The 12,265-nt window shown below is 50.3% G+C and overlaps 6 protein-coding genes across 6 annotated transcripts; 2 read left to right on the top strand and 4 right to left on the bottom strand.

Moving 5' to 3' along the window:
• Positions 1-546: 546 nt before the first annotated feature.
• On the top strand, positions 547-1,320 carry EKO05_0002921 (uncharacterized protein; the record flags this gene model as incomplete). Its single annotated transcript, XM_038945169.1, has 1 exon — positions 547-1,320. One exon carries the CDS (start codon positions 547-549, stop codon positions 1,318-1,320), a length of 774 nt encoding a protein of 257 aa, XP_038801485.1.
• Positions 1,321-3,443: 2,123 nt separating this feature from the next.
• EKO05_0002920 (uncharacterized protein) lies at positions 3,444-4,133 on the top strand (the record flags this gene model as incomplete). The annotated part of the gene is made up of 1 exon (XM_038945168.1): positions 3,444-4,133. One exon carries the CDS (start codon positions 3,444-3,446, stop codon positions 4,131-4,133), a length of 690 nt encoding a protein of 229 aa, XP_038801483.1.
• Positions 4,134-4,749: 616 nt separating this feature from the next.
• On the bottom strand, positions 4,750-7,115 carry EKO05_0002919 (Endothelin-converting enzyme 1; the record flags this gene model as incomplete). Its single annotated transcript, XM_038937844.1, has 4 exons — positions 4,750-5,802; positions 5,852-6,610; positions 6,661-6,923; positions 6,971-7,115. The coding sequence occupies 4 exons, from the start codon at positions 7,113-7,115 to the stop codon at positions 4,750-4,752; spliced, it is 2,220 nt and encodes a 739-aa protein (XP_038801482.1).
• A 519-nt stretch (positions 7,116-7,634) lies between these two features.
• EKO05_0002918 (uncharacterized protein) lies at positions 7,635-8,529 on the bottom strand (the record flags this gene model as incomplete). Its single annotated transcript, XM_038937842.1, has 2 exons — positions 7,635-8,287; positions 8,337-8,529. 2 exons carry the CDS (start codon positions 8,527-8,529, stop codon positions 7,635-7,637), a joined length of 846 nt encoding a protein of 281 aa, XP_038801481.1.
• A 565-nt stretch (positions 8,530-9,094) lies between these two features.
• Positions 9,095-10,283, bottom strand: EKO05_0002917 (uncharacterized protein; the record flags this gene model as incomplete). The annotated part of the gene is made up of 5 exons (XM_038938072.2): positions 9,095-9,281; positions 9,338-9,767; positions 9,817-9,910; positions 9,964-9,982; positions 10,042-10,283. The coding sequence occupies 5 exons, from the start codon at positions 10,281-10,283 to the stop codon at positions 9,095-9,097; spliced, it is 972 nt and encodes a 323-aa protein (XP_038801480.2).
• A 721-nt stretch (positions 10,284-11,004) lies between these two features.
• On the bottom strand, positions 11,005-11,905 carry EKO05_0002916 (uncharacterized protein; the record flags this gene model as incomplete). The annotated part of the gene is made up of 2 exons (XM_059636048.1): positions 11,005-11,238; positions 11,285-11,905. The coding sequence occupies 2 exons, from the start codon at positions 11,903-11,905 to the stop codon at positions 11,005-11,007; spliced, it is 855 nt and encodes a 284-aa protein (XP_059492031.1).
• Between the last annotated feature and the right edge of the window lie 360 nt (positions 11,906-12,265).

Here is a 12,265-nt window from a genome sequence, read left to right as displayed (position 1 = left end):
GCGAACGGGAAGCCTTGTTTTCAACGTCCTATGGTCGTATGTGGAAAACACACAAAGATTTGTACAATATATCTTGGTAATACAGGGTGATGAGTTGCACCATTGCAGCTATCTCTGAGGATCCTCTACTGGAAAGACTTCATGTGATATTCCATCTGAGGTCCTGGTGAGACTGCACTGTTTCCGGTGGGCGACCACCACGTGGCATGGGTTTGCTTTGTCTATCACGTAATGCTGGGTCGTTGCAAGCACGCGTGTGGCATGCACAGGTTGTAAAAAGTGCAATACTTTGCAAGGTGATTCAAAATTATCACGTCTAGAACAACGAGGCCGTTGTTTGCTAATCAATGTTTAATAACCTGGAAGAGTCACTAGGCTAGAGCAAAAACAGCGAGTAGCGTTTTCTAATGACGAACCGAACGAATCATAACCAACTCGAAGCCAATCACGTCCGCAACTACATTCTATATACGGCCAGGGCCATTCACCATATAACTTTCAGGAAACGCCTTGACATAATTTCGACTGTCATAACTTCCACACAGCATGTACCTCCGAGCCATCCATACGGAGACATCGCTCGTGACCCTGCGACAGCTGATCCGCAGCAACCCACTCGGCGTCCTTACCACTGCCATCCCCTCGAAGCGTTATCCTTTCCTCTTATCCACCCACATACCATGGATTCTAGATGTTGAAGACGAAGCCAGCGAGACCGAGCTTGGCACCCTCCGCGGCCATCTCGCCCGAGCAAATCCTCAAAGCAAGACCATCATCGACAACCTCGAAACTGCATCGAAGCCAAATGGCTCCTACCTAGAAGAAGAGGTTCTCGTTCTCTTTACAGCGGCAGCACACCACTACATCACGCCCAAATTTTACACTGAGACCAAGCCCGAGTCTGGGAAAGTCGTGCCGACATGGAACTATGCTGCGGCGCAAGCCTACGGGAAAGCGAGGATCTATTTTGACTCCAAATCACCTGAGACCGGGGCCTTCCTGTCGCAACAGATTCACGATCTGTCTGAACATGCTGAGAAGTCGGTCATGGGCTATGATGGGGAAGAGGGGAGGGCGGGATCTTGGAAAGTGGCGGATGCGCCAGAGAAGTATATTGAGCTGCTACAGAAAGCTATCATTGGCATTGAGATCAAGCTTGATCGCCTGGAAGGCAAGTTCAAGATGAGTCAAGAGAGCCCAAAGGGTGATCGGGAGGGTGTCATCAAGGGTTTCGAGGCGCTCGGGTCAGAGACGGGGAATGTGATGGCGGATTTAGTGAGGCAGAGGGGGGAGCTGAAAGACGCCGGGAAGTCAGGTTGACTGTGCTGCAAAGCGAAGGCCCTGATATGATTGTTTGTCAGGTTGTAAACAATGCATGTTGCGCCCATGAGGCCATGATTCGCCACCCACCGTTTGCTCAAGGAACAGCAATCTTGCTTTCACCTCAGCATATTTTTCCATCCCCCGCACATACTTTGCTGAGTCATATTTCCCCGTGGCTGATGTTGTGGTATCACTTTCAGCTGTTCTACACGCGCTCATAATCTCGTCAACAAACACCCGCAAACCTCGACGACATAACTTCAATCATGGTGGCCTGGTCACAGCCTACACACGGTGCTGAGTAAGTGATGCGGAAACTGCAGAGCTTTGTAAATGCCCACTAATGAGCCCAGTGGAGAACAGGTGATAGAGTTGAGTGAACTCACCGCCCGCTTGTGCCGCGATGCGACCGTCACCCCGGCGATGATTAATGCGCTTGAAGTTCATTTCATGCTGCTGCCAATTCTCAAAGTATCTGAGATGATTACAAGGCACTCAAATCGATTGTAACACGACACGAGGCGCTGATCAGACAGAGCTGGACGATGAAGACTGTTGCCCAGAGGCGCAAAATCTTGCTCGCTGCTTGGCCAGACATGCCTGAAGTGCATCGTCCAGATAACGTTGTCGCTACGGAGCATGCAACACCAGGAACCATACCCGACCGCTTTGTTTGGCCCTTCAGTAGGTTTCTCGGAAAGCTTGTATAGACCGTGTGCTAAATATGGTTCAGTCAACCAAGAAGACCTCACAAAACCGAGGACTCTACTGATCTTCTTAAACGCCCGGGGCCGCAAAACGCCTTGGGGGTTTTCTGCAATCGAGACACAGTTTAGCCCTGTATTTATGGCCTTGGGTAACTGTTCAGACTAGAAGTTTTGTGAATTGATAAGAATACATTTCACCGAAGCCGTGGATCCGACTAGATACGGCAGAGTCACGAAGACTTCGAACAGCTCATCTAAACACTGCGATTCCAACGATGGATACGAAGTCTGTGCGAGACAATCTTTCCAGGCACTTAGGATCCAGCAGCGGATACTTACCTTCCTGTTCGCTTGTGCAAGGGCGCTCTTGTGGGACTTGACGGACGACGTTCTATTCAAGGGTCCAGTACAGGAAGAACCATCGATCACGCAGATCCTTGAAAAGAAGGATGCAGAACACAGCTCATTCACAGACATACTCAACTTGGCACCATATCATGGATGGGATTCCTCGAACTTCTCTCGGCTACGTGGCTACATCAAAGGCGCTCTCAGTACGCAGAAAAACCACATCTGGGTACTTCGCGAAGACCCAGGTTACTTTGCGGATACGGTCCAGGAATATCTGGATCACTCTCTTTATGAGATTTTCTCGGCTTGCGATTTTAGGCCCCACAATTTCACGAGCCTACCAGAATACAAGAAATCCATTCTGGTGGACTTCATGGATGAGTCTTTGCAATGCTCCACGCTTGGGACTACCTCAGCACGCGGCTGAAAAAGTACAACAGGCTCTTGCATGAGGGCGCAACAAAGCAACAACAAGCTCTGCCTATCTTGGATATCGAGAAAATGGCAAGGAACGTCGGGAGATGGCTTTTGGATAGAATATATCGCTGCTCCTGTGCCGCGCCAGGATCGCGACCGTTTGTGTTTCGAAATTGCAGCACTGGGGTGTTTGATCATCAGTTCAAATGTGCGTACGATATGCCTGCAGCCGAGAAAGAGGTACTTGATCTGTTCGAGGGTTTTCGGTGGGATGGGCAAGGCAGGCTAGACTGGCCGGTGTTTCTGGCTTTCGATCTCGAAAGGGTCGATCGCTTGCTTCAAACAAGTGCAACAGCTCGCAAGATGATCACAGGACGTATGATGTCTCTTCTCACAGAGCTTTCCGTCATCACAGAATGCCTCCGACAAATCTCACTCTGGTCTCGATCGTCTGATGTCAAGACATGTAGAGTGGATGGCTGTGGGTGTAAAGTCACTGTTTCTGAGGGGTCTGGCCTTGCTTTTGACAAGTGGAACTCAGCTCTGCAGTAAGACTTTTCGCCCCCTTTGGATCTCATTTTCCCACTTCGTGGTAAGCTCAACTATCCGGAGCACAAGAAAGGTAGTCGTCATACTGTTGCCGCCATGCGCAAAGCAGATGCGAACCTAGATCGCTTCTGGGTAGCCGTCGATTCTCATTTCGAAAAGAAGACAGGAGTTGCGCAGTACGGAGTCATTCAAGAATGTCTCAAGGATAGTAGCGAGATGTACCGAAGTGCTCCATGGGCAAACAGTCCTATCAGTAGCAACAAACCAACAAAAACGAATGAGTATGAGTTTCAGTCTATTCCTGACCAGCTTCACGACAAGACAGCGCAGATCACCGGTGCCTTCGACAAGATGGCTGTTGTAGAAAGGGTCAAAGCAAAGACCCGAGGTGTCCCTGACTTCGTATCTGATGGTATCGAGGCCTTGACTATGAAACCCTCAGACGTTGCTATTGAGACTGTGAAACATGTGTTCGCAGTCGACAAGAGCACGCACAATGTCTTCAGAACGCTGTTTTCTGTGCCCTCAGAAGACATTGGAGAAGTCTCGAAAGGCACCAAGTGGGTGGAGTTCAAGCGAGCAATGGTCCGCATTGGTTTCTCCGCTGAGAAGCTTCAAGGGTCGGCGTGGCAGTTCACGCCTACGACAGATGTCGGCATTGAGCGCGGCATCCATTTTCATGAGCCACATCCTGACAGCGAGATCAACTACGTCATAGCTAAGCGTATTGGGAGGCGCCTCAGACCCGTCTACGGCTGGTGCGGAGATACTTTTCAGCTTGCTTGACGAGCTTGTAAGACAGGGTCGTGGCGACGTACACGCAAACACATGGCAGCAACACATCGGAGAGAGATAGAACAATTCGCGAGAAGATGTTTGTCGCGTCCACATCTAAGGACATTTGTTGAGAGCTGAGTTTATCTACCCCAAGCTCACATTACAGAGCAGGCGCACGCACACTCAAGGATCGCATCTTTTGTTACGTCGCAGTAGGTAACCCAGGGTAGCCAGTCATTCACATCAAATTCCGCAGTGGTCGTTTAAAGATTTCCTCAGCGTGGTATTAGTGAATCCAACAATCTGAAGCAGTGACACCGCAACATGTTTACTTGGCTTGCGTTTGAATCGTGCTCACTCCATGTGGCTCCCGCATGTTGAGATTTGTCCTGAAGTAGTTGTTGCTCGGAACAATATTTTCGATTCCTCCCCTATCTTCGTTTTCTCACTAGTTCTTGATCTACGGGCTGATTAGTTGACCTGTCTGTATTGCACTGATTTGCGTTGTTGGCTTCGCATATGAGATATTAGCAACTACATTGCACAACGGTACGGATTGAGCACTAAAAATTTCCTACACAATTTCCTGAGTCGATTCCTCGAGCGACTTCATCCAAGTTATTTTTTACCACAGCTGGCAGGTAGGCTTCTTCTCCTTGCATTGGAAGCTCTCCCGAAACTCACGGCTGTTCGCCATCGTCCCCAAGATGCGTGCCCACTTGGGCGCGTGAGGGTCGGTGTAGATCCTGTTGATAGCATTCTCCTTACGCGATTTGCCGCACCACCAGTTCGAGTAAGTGACGAAGAAAAGCTGATCTTGCGTAAAGTGCTCCAGACCGGGAAGAAATTGATTCGGCTTCTCGTGAGAGCGACGCTTCCACGCCTGATAAGACGCAGATAGACCGCCAGCATCAGCAATATTCTCGCCTAGAGTCAGGCGTCCGTTGACGTGGAGGGGCTTGTCGTCAGTGCCAGGTACAGAGAAGTTGGCATACTGATTGACAAAACATTCAGCTCGTTCTTTGAACGCCTCAACCGTCCCATTACTCCACCAGTCAGTGTAGTTGCCGATCTCATCATAATGACGTCCTGTGGAGTCGAAGGCGTGGCTAAGTTCGTGACCGGCAACCGAGCCGAACGCACCGTAGGACATGTACGCGGGTACGTTGACATCAAAGACAGGAAACTGCATGATGCCAGCCGGGAAGACAATCTCGTTGCCAGGTGGATTGTAATAGGCATTGACCGTTGAAGCATACATGCCCCACTTCGCACGGTCTACAGGCTTGCCCAGCGCTGACCATTCATCGTCGACAGCAAATCGACGTACTGACAACGCGTTCTGGAAGAACGTGCTGGATGAGACGTTGACTAAATCGTAGTACTTCTCAAGGCTTGGGGGATCCATGATATTTGGGCTCTCAGTGGGGTACCCAATCTTTTGAATGATGTTGTGAACCTTGTTGATAGCCTGCTTTGTGGTAGCCTCGTCCATCCACTTCGTTGCCTGAAGTTTCTTGGCGAACTCGGTCTTGATGTCAGTAATGATTGTGTCACCAAAATTCTTAGCTTCGGCAGAGAAAGCCTTCTCAACAAAGAATCTGCTCAAAATCCAGCCCACACCATCATCAACGTGGCCTACACATTTGCGCCACCGTTCAGGAGTGGATTCAGGATCCTATGCAAGTCAGAAGAACGTAGAACTAACGGGGAGTATTCTTACTGACCTTGCCAGCGAGTTCATTGACGAATCGCTTATAGGGCTTGACTGCTTCTGCGTCAATGTATCCTGAAAGTGACTGAGTGGCTTTCCAGAGAAGATAATTCATCACCACTTCGCTGTCAGTCTCGGAAAGGATGGAGGAAAGCTTCTTCTGATAGTCTGGCGCCATGACAATGACACGATTTACTCCAACGTGCTTAGGCACGAGCTTGTGAAGTAAACCTTTCAGGTCAATTTCCGGAGCGAGTTTGTTAGCATCATCCAGGCTCATTGGGTTGTAGTACTTGGTGACATCCTCCCGGTCCTCCGTGCTAGGTGAAGCAGCTGCTAGCTTCTTCTCGAAGTCGATGATCTTGGAAAAAGATTCTTCTTTTGAGTCAGGGTAGAGAGCGCGGAGTACCTCAACAGCAACGCCACGATACTTCTCGACGAGTTTCTCGTCCTCGTAGCGCTCTTTGCTAGGCAGGCCGAATGAATACGGGGCCGCGACAGATACCACGACAGTATCAGGATCGCGGTCATCAGCACCGGTTCCAGTTTCAATCAAACCGGTTACACCGTATCTCGCAAGTAAAGAAACGGCGTTGCCCTTAGGATAGGCTTGCTTGATCTCCTCCAGTACTGTCAGAAGTGGTTCAGCACCAAGACCCTTGATCTTGTTCTCATCAAGACAAGCGTCGTAGATAGCTTTCATCTTGTCGAAGTTTTTCTCATCCACAGATTTCTGCGTTGTCTGCAGCTGCATGGGAGAGAAATAAGAATGCTACATGGACTTTATCAGCCTAATTTCTATATTCAAATCAATCCACGTACCTGTGAATCTTTGGGATACGGCGCTTCCAGAATGTGGCGAAGCAACAGTTCAGAGTTCTCACTCATGATTGTACCCGTGAACGCATCTCCTTGGTCGGCACGCAAGTCATGGCGGTCCCTCCAGCCACCACATACAAGCTCCTCAAAATCATTACAAGGGTCGAGTTCCTTGTAGTTAGGAGAGAGGTTGTACAGAATCTCAGAGGCCGCATGCACGCATGCTGGTGTCAAGCATAGCTTGGACTTGCCAACGTGTGATGTGACTTTAGCGGTCAGCCTCGCGTTCAGAAAAAAACGTCCAGAAACTTACTGTCGGGAAAACCGTAGTAGAAGAGTCCAGCAGCAGCAGTGGCACAGAGAACTCTCACAGCTATTTTCCGAGGAAAGCAGCGTTGAGAGCGTGGGGCTGCTCCTGTCCGTGCCTCATTTGGGATGAGGGGCGTCTTCTCCGACATTCTAGTGTTCGTGATGCTGAGGGTTGTTTGAATTGATGATGCCAGCCAGCTGAGCACCGAATTGTGATGGATGGGATGTCAATGGAGAAGCTGAGGTTGAGATGAGGAGATGGCAACGATGACGCTAGGCTGCAGCCCGTGCGGAGATCATCTGGGGTGCATGGCGCAGGAATGCAGGGGGCTGGTGCCGAGGTGGCATCAGCCGCCAGTCACATGATCAGTCGTCACACAGCCTCCCAGGTCATGTGGACATCGAATTAGGCGCTTTTCCCTGTCGCTCCTCTGACATCGAGAAGTGCAATTACACCGCGCAACATCGGGAATTCACAAAGAGAGACGCAGGACGATGACGTCACCTGTGGAAGGCTTAGGAGTTACTAGAGAATACGACGTGAAGCACGAAAGTGGCTACTATAATGCGGAAGATGCCTTCTGACATGTAGTGAGAGTGTACGCTCGTGTTTGAGTTCTCCTCTAACACAAGAGGCAATCACCCACATGTCTAAGTCCTAGCGACATTCACTCTTTTACAACAACCTTTTTCTGCTTCCAGAAGAACCACGCCACAGCCATTGTAGTCTTGATAAAGACAGCAATCCAGAGACCACCCTTAAAACCAGCGTCGGACTTCGTCAAGAAGGCACCTGAGATAGCACCAGCCAGGAGAAGTACCGCTCCCAGGAAGCGGCGATTTCTATCTGCATTCTGGCCCAACGGCGCTGTGAATAATTGGGCGTCACTCATAAGATCGCAGTACAGACTCGTCAATACCACAGTTGGCATTGCGTTGTATTTCAGAGCGCGACTGGCTACGATTTGACCGGCGCTCTGGAAAGCCAAGATGGTGATCGCAGCGAAGTCGGATCCGGGAAAGGTGCTGGGCATCGTAAATGTCAGGAACTCAGAATCGTTCCGGGTGATGACAACTGGTGGATGGTTTGGTATAACTGGAATCGTGGTGATGATAGCGACTACAGCGACCAGGAGAGCCTGAATGGCGAAGGACGAGATCAGCACCCATCGTTTTTGAGGCCCGAAAAATCGATGGAAGGTCGAGAAGAATAGTGCGCCCAACGCGAAACAAACTATCGCTGTCAGAGACTTTGCCCAGGAGTATCGAGGCGCCGAGTCAGGTTGTCCGTTTACACCTAATCCGACAAAGATTGTGTTACCTACACTCGTCAGGATATTGTTGGTAAGCGAAGGTTCAAGATAACTGACCAGTCTGCATACTAACAAAGCAAGCGTACATATTGAAGGCCATACTGTCGACAAGTCCAGAACAGAAGAAGCAACCCAGAAGGATCAGATCTGCCCATTTTGAATCGATCTGAGCGTCAAGGCGTTGCCTGAATTGCGACTGCGCGCCCGGCTTCTCAAAATTCGTATCCATGGCTTCGTGGTCCGCAATCATGGCGTTGAGAGATTTCTAGCGCAGTCTGGTGCTGGTATCGCGCCAACGACAGGCTCATGTACCTTTTGTACCGCGACCCATTATGATTCACCTTCAGCCACGGCCCAGAAAATTTTCAGCCACTATTGAACAAAATGAATCGCAAACCCCCCCTTGCGCTTGATAGGAGCGATGTCGCGATGCACGCTATTGGTGCGTCATGCGCCACAGTGCGGCTATTCTGTGCCGCACGCGGAAACCGGCTGCGATAGCTTCAAGAACGAAACACCACCCAATGCATTTACCATCTCTTGACGCCCACGCTTGAATAATTCATTTGCCAGGGGAGTCCTCTGAACAAAGTGCGCTTTTGGTCTGCAAAGCAACAAGTTACTCACGGCAAAGATCGATGTTGAGCGTCAAATCCCCGATCCATTCAACTTCTCCGACGGACAACTAACCTCAACTTTGAACAACAAGTGAGCGAAGGTAATGTGATCGTCTCGTGCACTAGTACTAATTGTACGTATTCAGACAGCTTAGAGTGACCATTCTCTATTCTATGCATGAAGCCACCGCCCTTTTTTCACTCTCCAGAAGGACCGGTGATGGTAGTGCCCAACTTCGCGGGAGTGCCAAAATTCGGTGTACCGTTTGAGTTGAAGGTAACCTTCTGGGCCATGGTGTATCGGTTGCCGTCACATGAGCCGGCGCTGTTTGCTGTAGCATGGTACACGTTCCAGATCTCCTTACCATCGGGACTCGTGAAGAAGCTATACTGCAATTAGCGCACACTGATACGATTCTCAAGCTTGCCCTGAAAACTCACCCATTATGTCCAGGACCATAATTCGAGTTCGCGCTCTTCAAGACAGGGCCAGACTTGGCCCAGCTAGCACTCAGCGATGGGTCACCACTTCCGTTCCAAGTCAAGAGGCCCAAGCTGTAGTCAGGAGTCCAACAGTAGCTTGCAGAATAAGTAAGGTAAGTCTTCCCGCCATTGTACATGGCAGCGGGTCCTTCCATGACGGGGGCACCGTTCTTCTCCCAGCTCTGTGTAGGCTGCGAGAGGACCTTAGTAGCGCCGATCTTGCCGGGTGAAGTGAGTGGTGCGATGCAGAGCGATTGGAGACTGTCGGACATGCAGGACCATACGAAGTAGTTGCCCCAGGAGCTGAAACGGACAATGCTACCGTCAATGCCCCAGGTGTTGGTCAGAGTCGCGAGGAAGGAATATGATTGGAAAGGATCGGCACCACCTGCAAGACTGTCAGCTCTTTTACAAACATGCTTTTGTTTGAGTCTTACCTTTGAGGACGTGTGGACGCTGAAGGTCAAGGTTTGCTGAAGAACCGGCTGTGTAGTATATGTACCACAGCCCATCAAAGTATTGGAGCTCAGGCTATAACATGTCGTTAGTAGGGGTGTCAAGCATCCTTAGATGACCAGACTTACAGCCCACATGTTAGCATTCCTGGTGATGGTTAGTATCGGGTTTCTTTTCCAAGGTATTCTGTCCCGTAGATCACTCACCTGTTCGTATTGGTGTCTGTCCAGACGATCTTCTTCTCTCCGTTCTTGAGGCCTTCGAGCGTTTTGGCTCGGGTGATCTGGAGGTTGGTCCATGTTGTGGTCATGAGATAGTAGTATCCTCCGGTCCAGACAATGTGCGGGTCAGAGCCGTCAGTCTTCTTGAGAGGGTTTGAGAAGCTCGCTGCGCTGACAAGGGAAGAAAGCGCAAGCACGCAGGTGCTGACAGTCTGGAGAAACTTCATCTTAGAGACTGGGTATCAGCAAAGGTAATTTACTTAGTTTGCAGGTTTCCAAGCGATATTCACTTTCCTTCTTATGTCGTAAATCGCTTCAATATAAATCGGCATTTGGCCGACAAGCAAAATAAAGATAAACCACGCGACCATACCCACACTTCGCCATAAAGGCCGCGATGCTCATTCTACGAATGGTTGTTGCCAAACATACGATACCAAGATAATTAGATTGGCTGAGTGGAATCTCCTATGGGGAAGCGCGGGACCTGCGGTAAGTGTTTCACGAGAATTAGGCACCAATCCTACAAGGGAGGTGTCTGAATGGAGCTGAAATACGATTTGCCACAGCTGGGGTTTTCTTCTTGTAAAAGATCGCTAGATGCTCAGTGCAAGCAGCTCGTATTTCTGCTCCGTCCAGGCACCCCCCTTGTAGGATTGGTGCAATCTGTCTGGGGGATTCTCATCGAGTATTCTCCGCCCCACAATTAACCCTAGGTCAGTGTCCTGATTTGAGTTAGTAGGATAGCTCCCGGGCCGTACCTGAATAATGAAGCTTGTTCTGCATAAGGAGACAAACAAATACTCCATGGCCGGTGTGCGCCTCTGAAGTCATGCCGATGTTAAGAATAAGAATACGATCACATACAATGGCACCTTTCCGAGACCATCTTGGGCTTATCGAGATCTGTGATCTTCTTGACCTTGGCTTCTAGGTGCGTAGTCCTGTTTACCCATTGACGCTCGCGCTCTTTGGCATGCTACTGCCTACAGCCGCTGTTGTCCCTGCGTCGACAGGTAGTATCGCGCCTGTGATCCATCTGGCATGATCGCTTGCAAGGAAAGTGACAGCACAAGCTGTGTCCCACCCATTGCCTTCCGTACCGAGCAGACTCCTCTTTCGGCGAGCTTCGCGGGCCTCATCACTCATGCCACCCGCGTACATCATTGGCGTGTACAACATCTACGGTTTCCATTAGCACAAGCAGACTAGGAATGGCAATACTCACTCCGGGACAAACACAATTAACCCGGATACCGTCTGGTGCATGATGCGCTGCCATCGCTCTTGTCATATTTACCACAGCACCTTTGCTTGTTGGATAGAGCAAATGCGGCGTACCACCTTTCAAGCCCGCAACCGACCCCATGTTGACGATGCTGCCCCTGATTTCACCATCGTTCTTCTGCATGGCTGGAATGCAGCACTTCGCCATTCGTACCATGCTGCTGACGTTGATCTCCAAGCCTTTTGCCCACGCCTCCATGTCAACATCAACAGCAGTACCCGCTGCACCTCCAATGCCGACGTTGTTTACCAGGATGTCCAGTCTCCCAAACTCCTTCAATGCAGTTTCAACAGCGGCCTCACAGTCTTCAGCGTTGGTGACGTCAGACTTGAGTGGTAGTGCCTTCGCTTTCTGTGTTCTGGCAGTTGCCATGTCCGCCGTCTTTTGCGCCCATTTGAGGTTCAAGTCTAGGCATAGTACATTACAGCCTTCGTCGGCGAGCATGATGGATATCGCTCGTCCATTTCCGATCCCCTCTCCTGCGCAGCCTGCGCCTGTCACAATCGCGACCTTGCCCGCAAGCCCGCGTGACGGTGGTTGTGAAGGAATGTCTGACATCATGATGCTTTGGTGCTTTCTATCGAAGGGGAAACGGTTGTTGATGGAGCTGGTGGCTTCCTCAGGCAATCAATCACTGTGTCCTAACGAGGACGGCCGAGGCGTGCCGCTGCCTTAGTTAGCGGCACTGTTAGCCTGATCAAAGTTCGTCGTGTTGCAAATACTCAGTGGGCACAGTATTTGGAACGCTCGGAGACGATGCATGTGCGAACCGTCCGTTTGTCGGCCGATGTGCCTCGGTACATGTGCGGGGTCGGCGCTAACGGGAGGGCGGTGAAATGGCAAGGGCGGATCTGTTAGCGGCATTACAAATACGCTGTATGCTCCTCGTCTAAACTTCTTGACTTTAACAACCTTTTGTTG

This window comes from Ascochyta rabiei, chromosome 4 (genome assembly GCF_004011695.2).
Source record: "Ascochyta rabiei chromosome 4, complete sequence".
NCBI lineage: Eukaryota > Fungi > Ascomycota > Dothideomycetes > Pleosporales > Didymellaceae > Ascochyta > Ascochyta rabiei.
The sequence above is the reverse complement of the archived record's forward strand: the minus strand, read 5'-3'. Positions and strand labels throughout refer to the sequence as shown.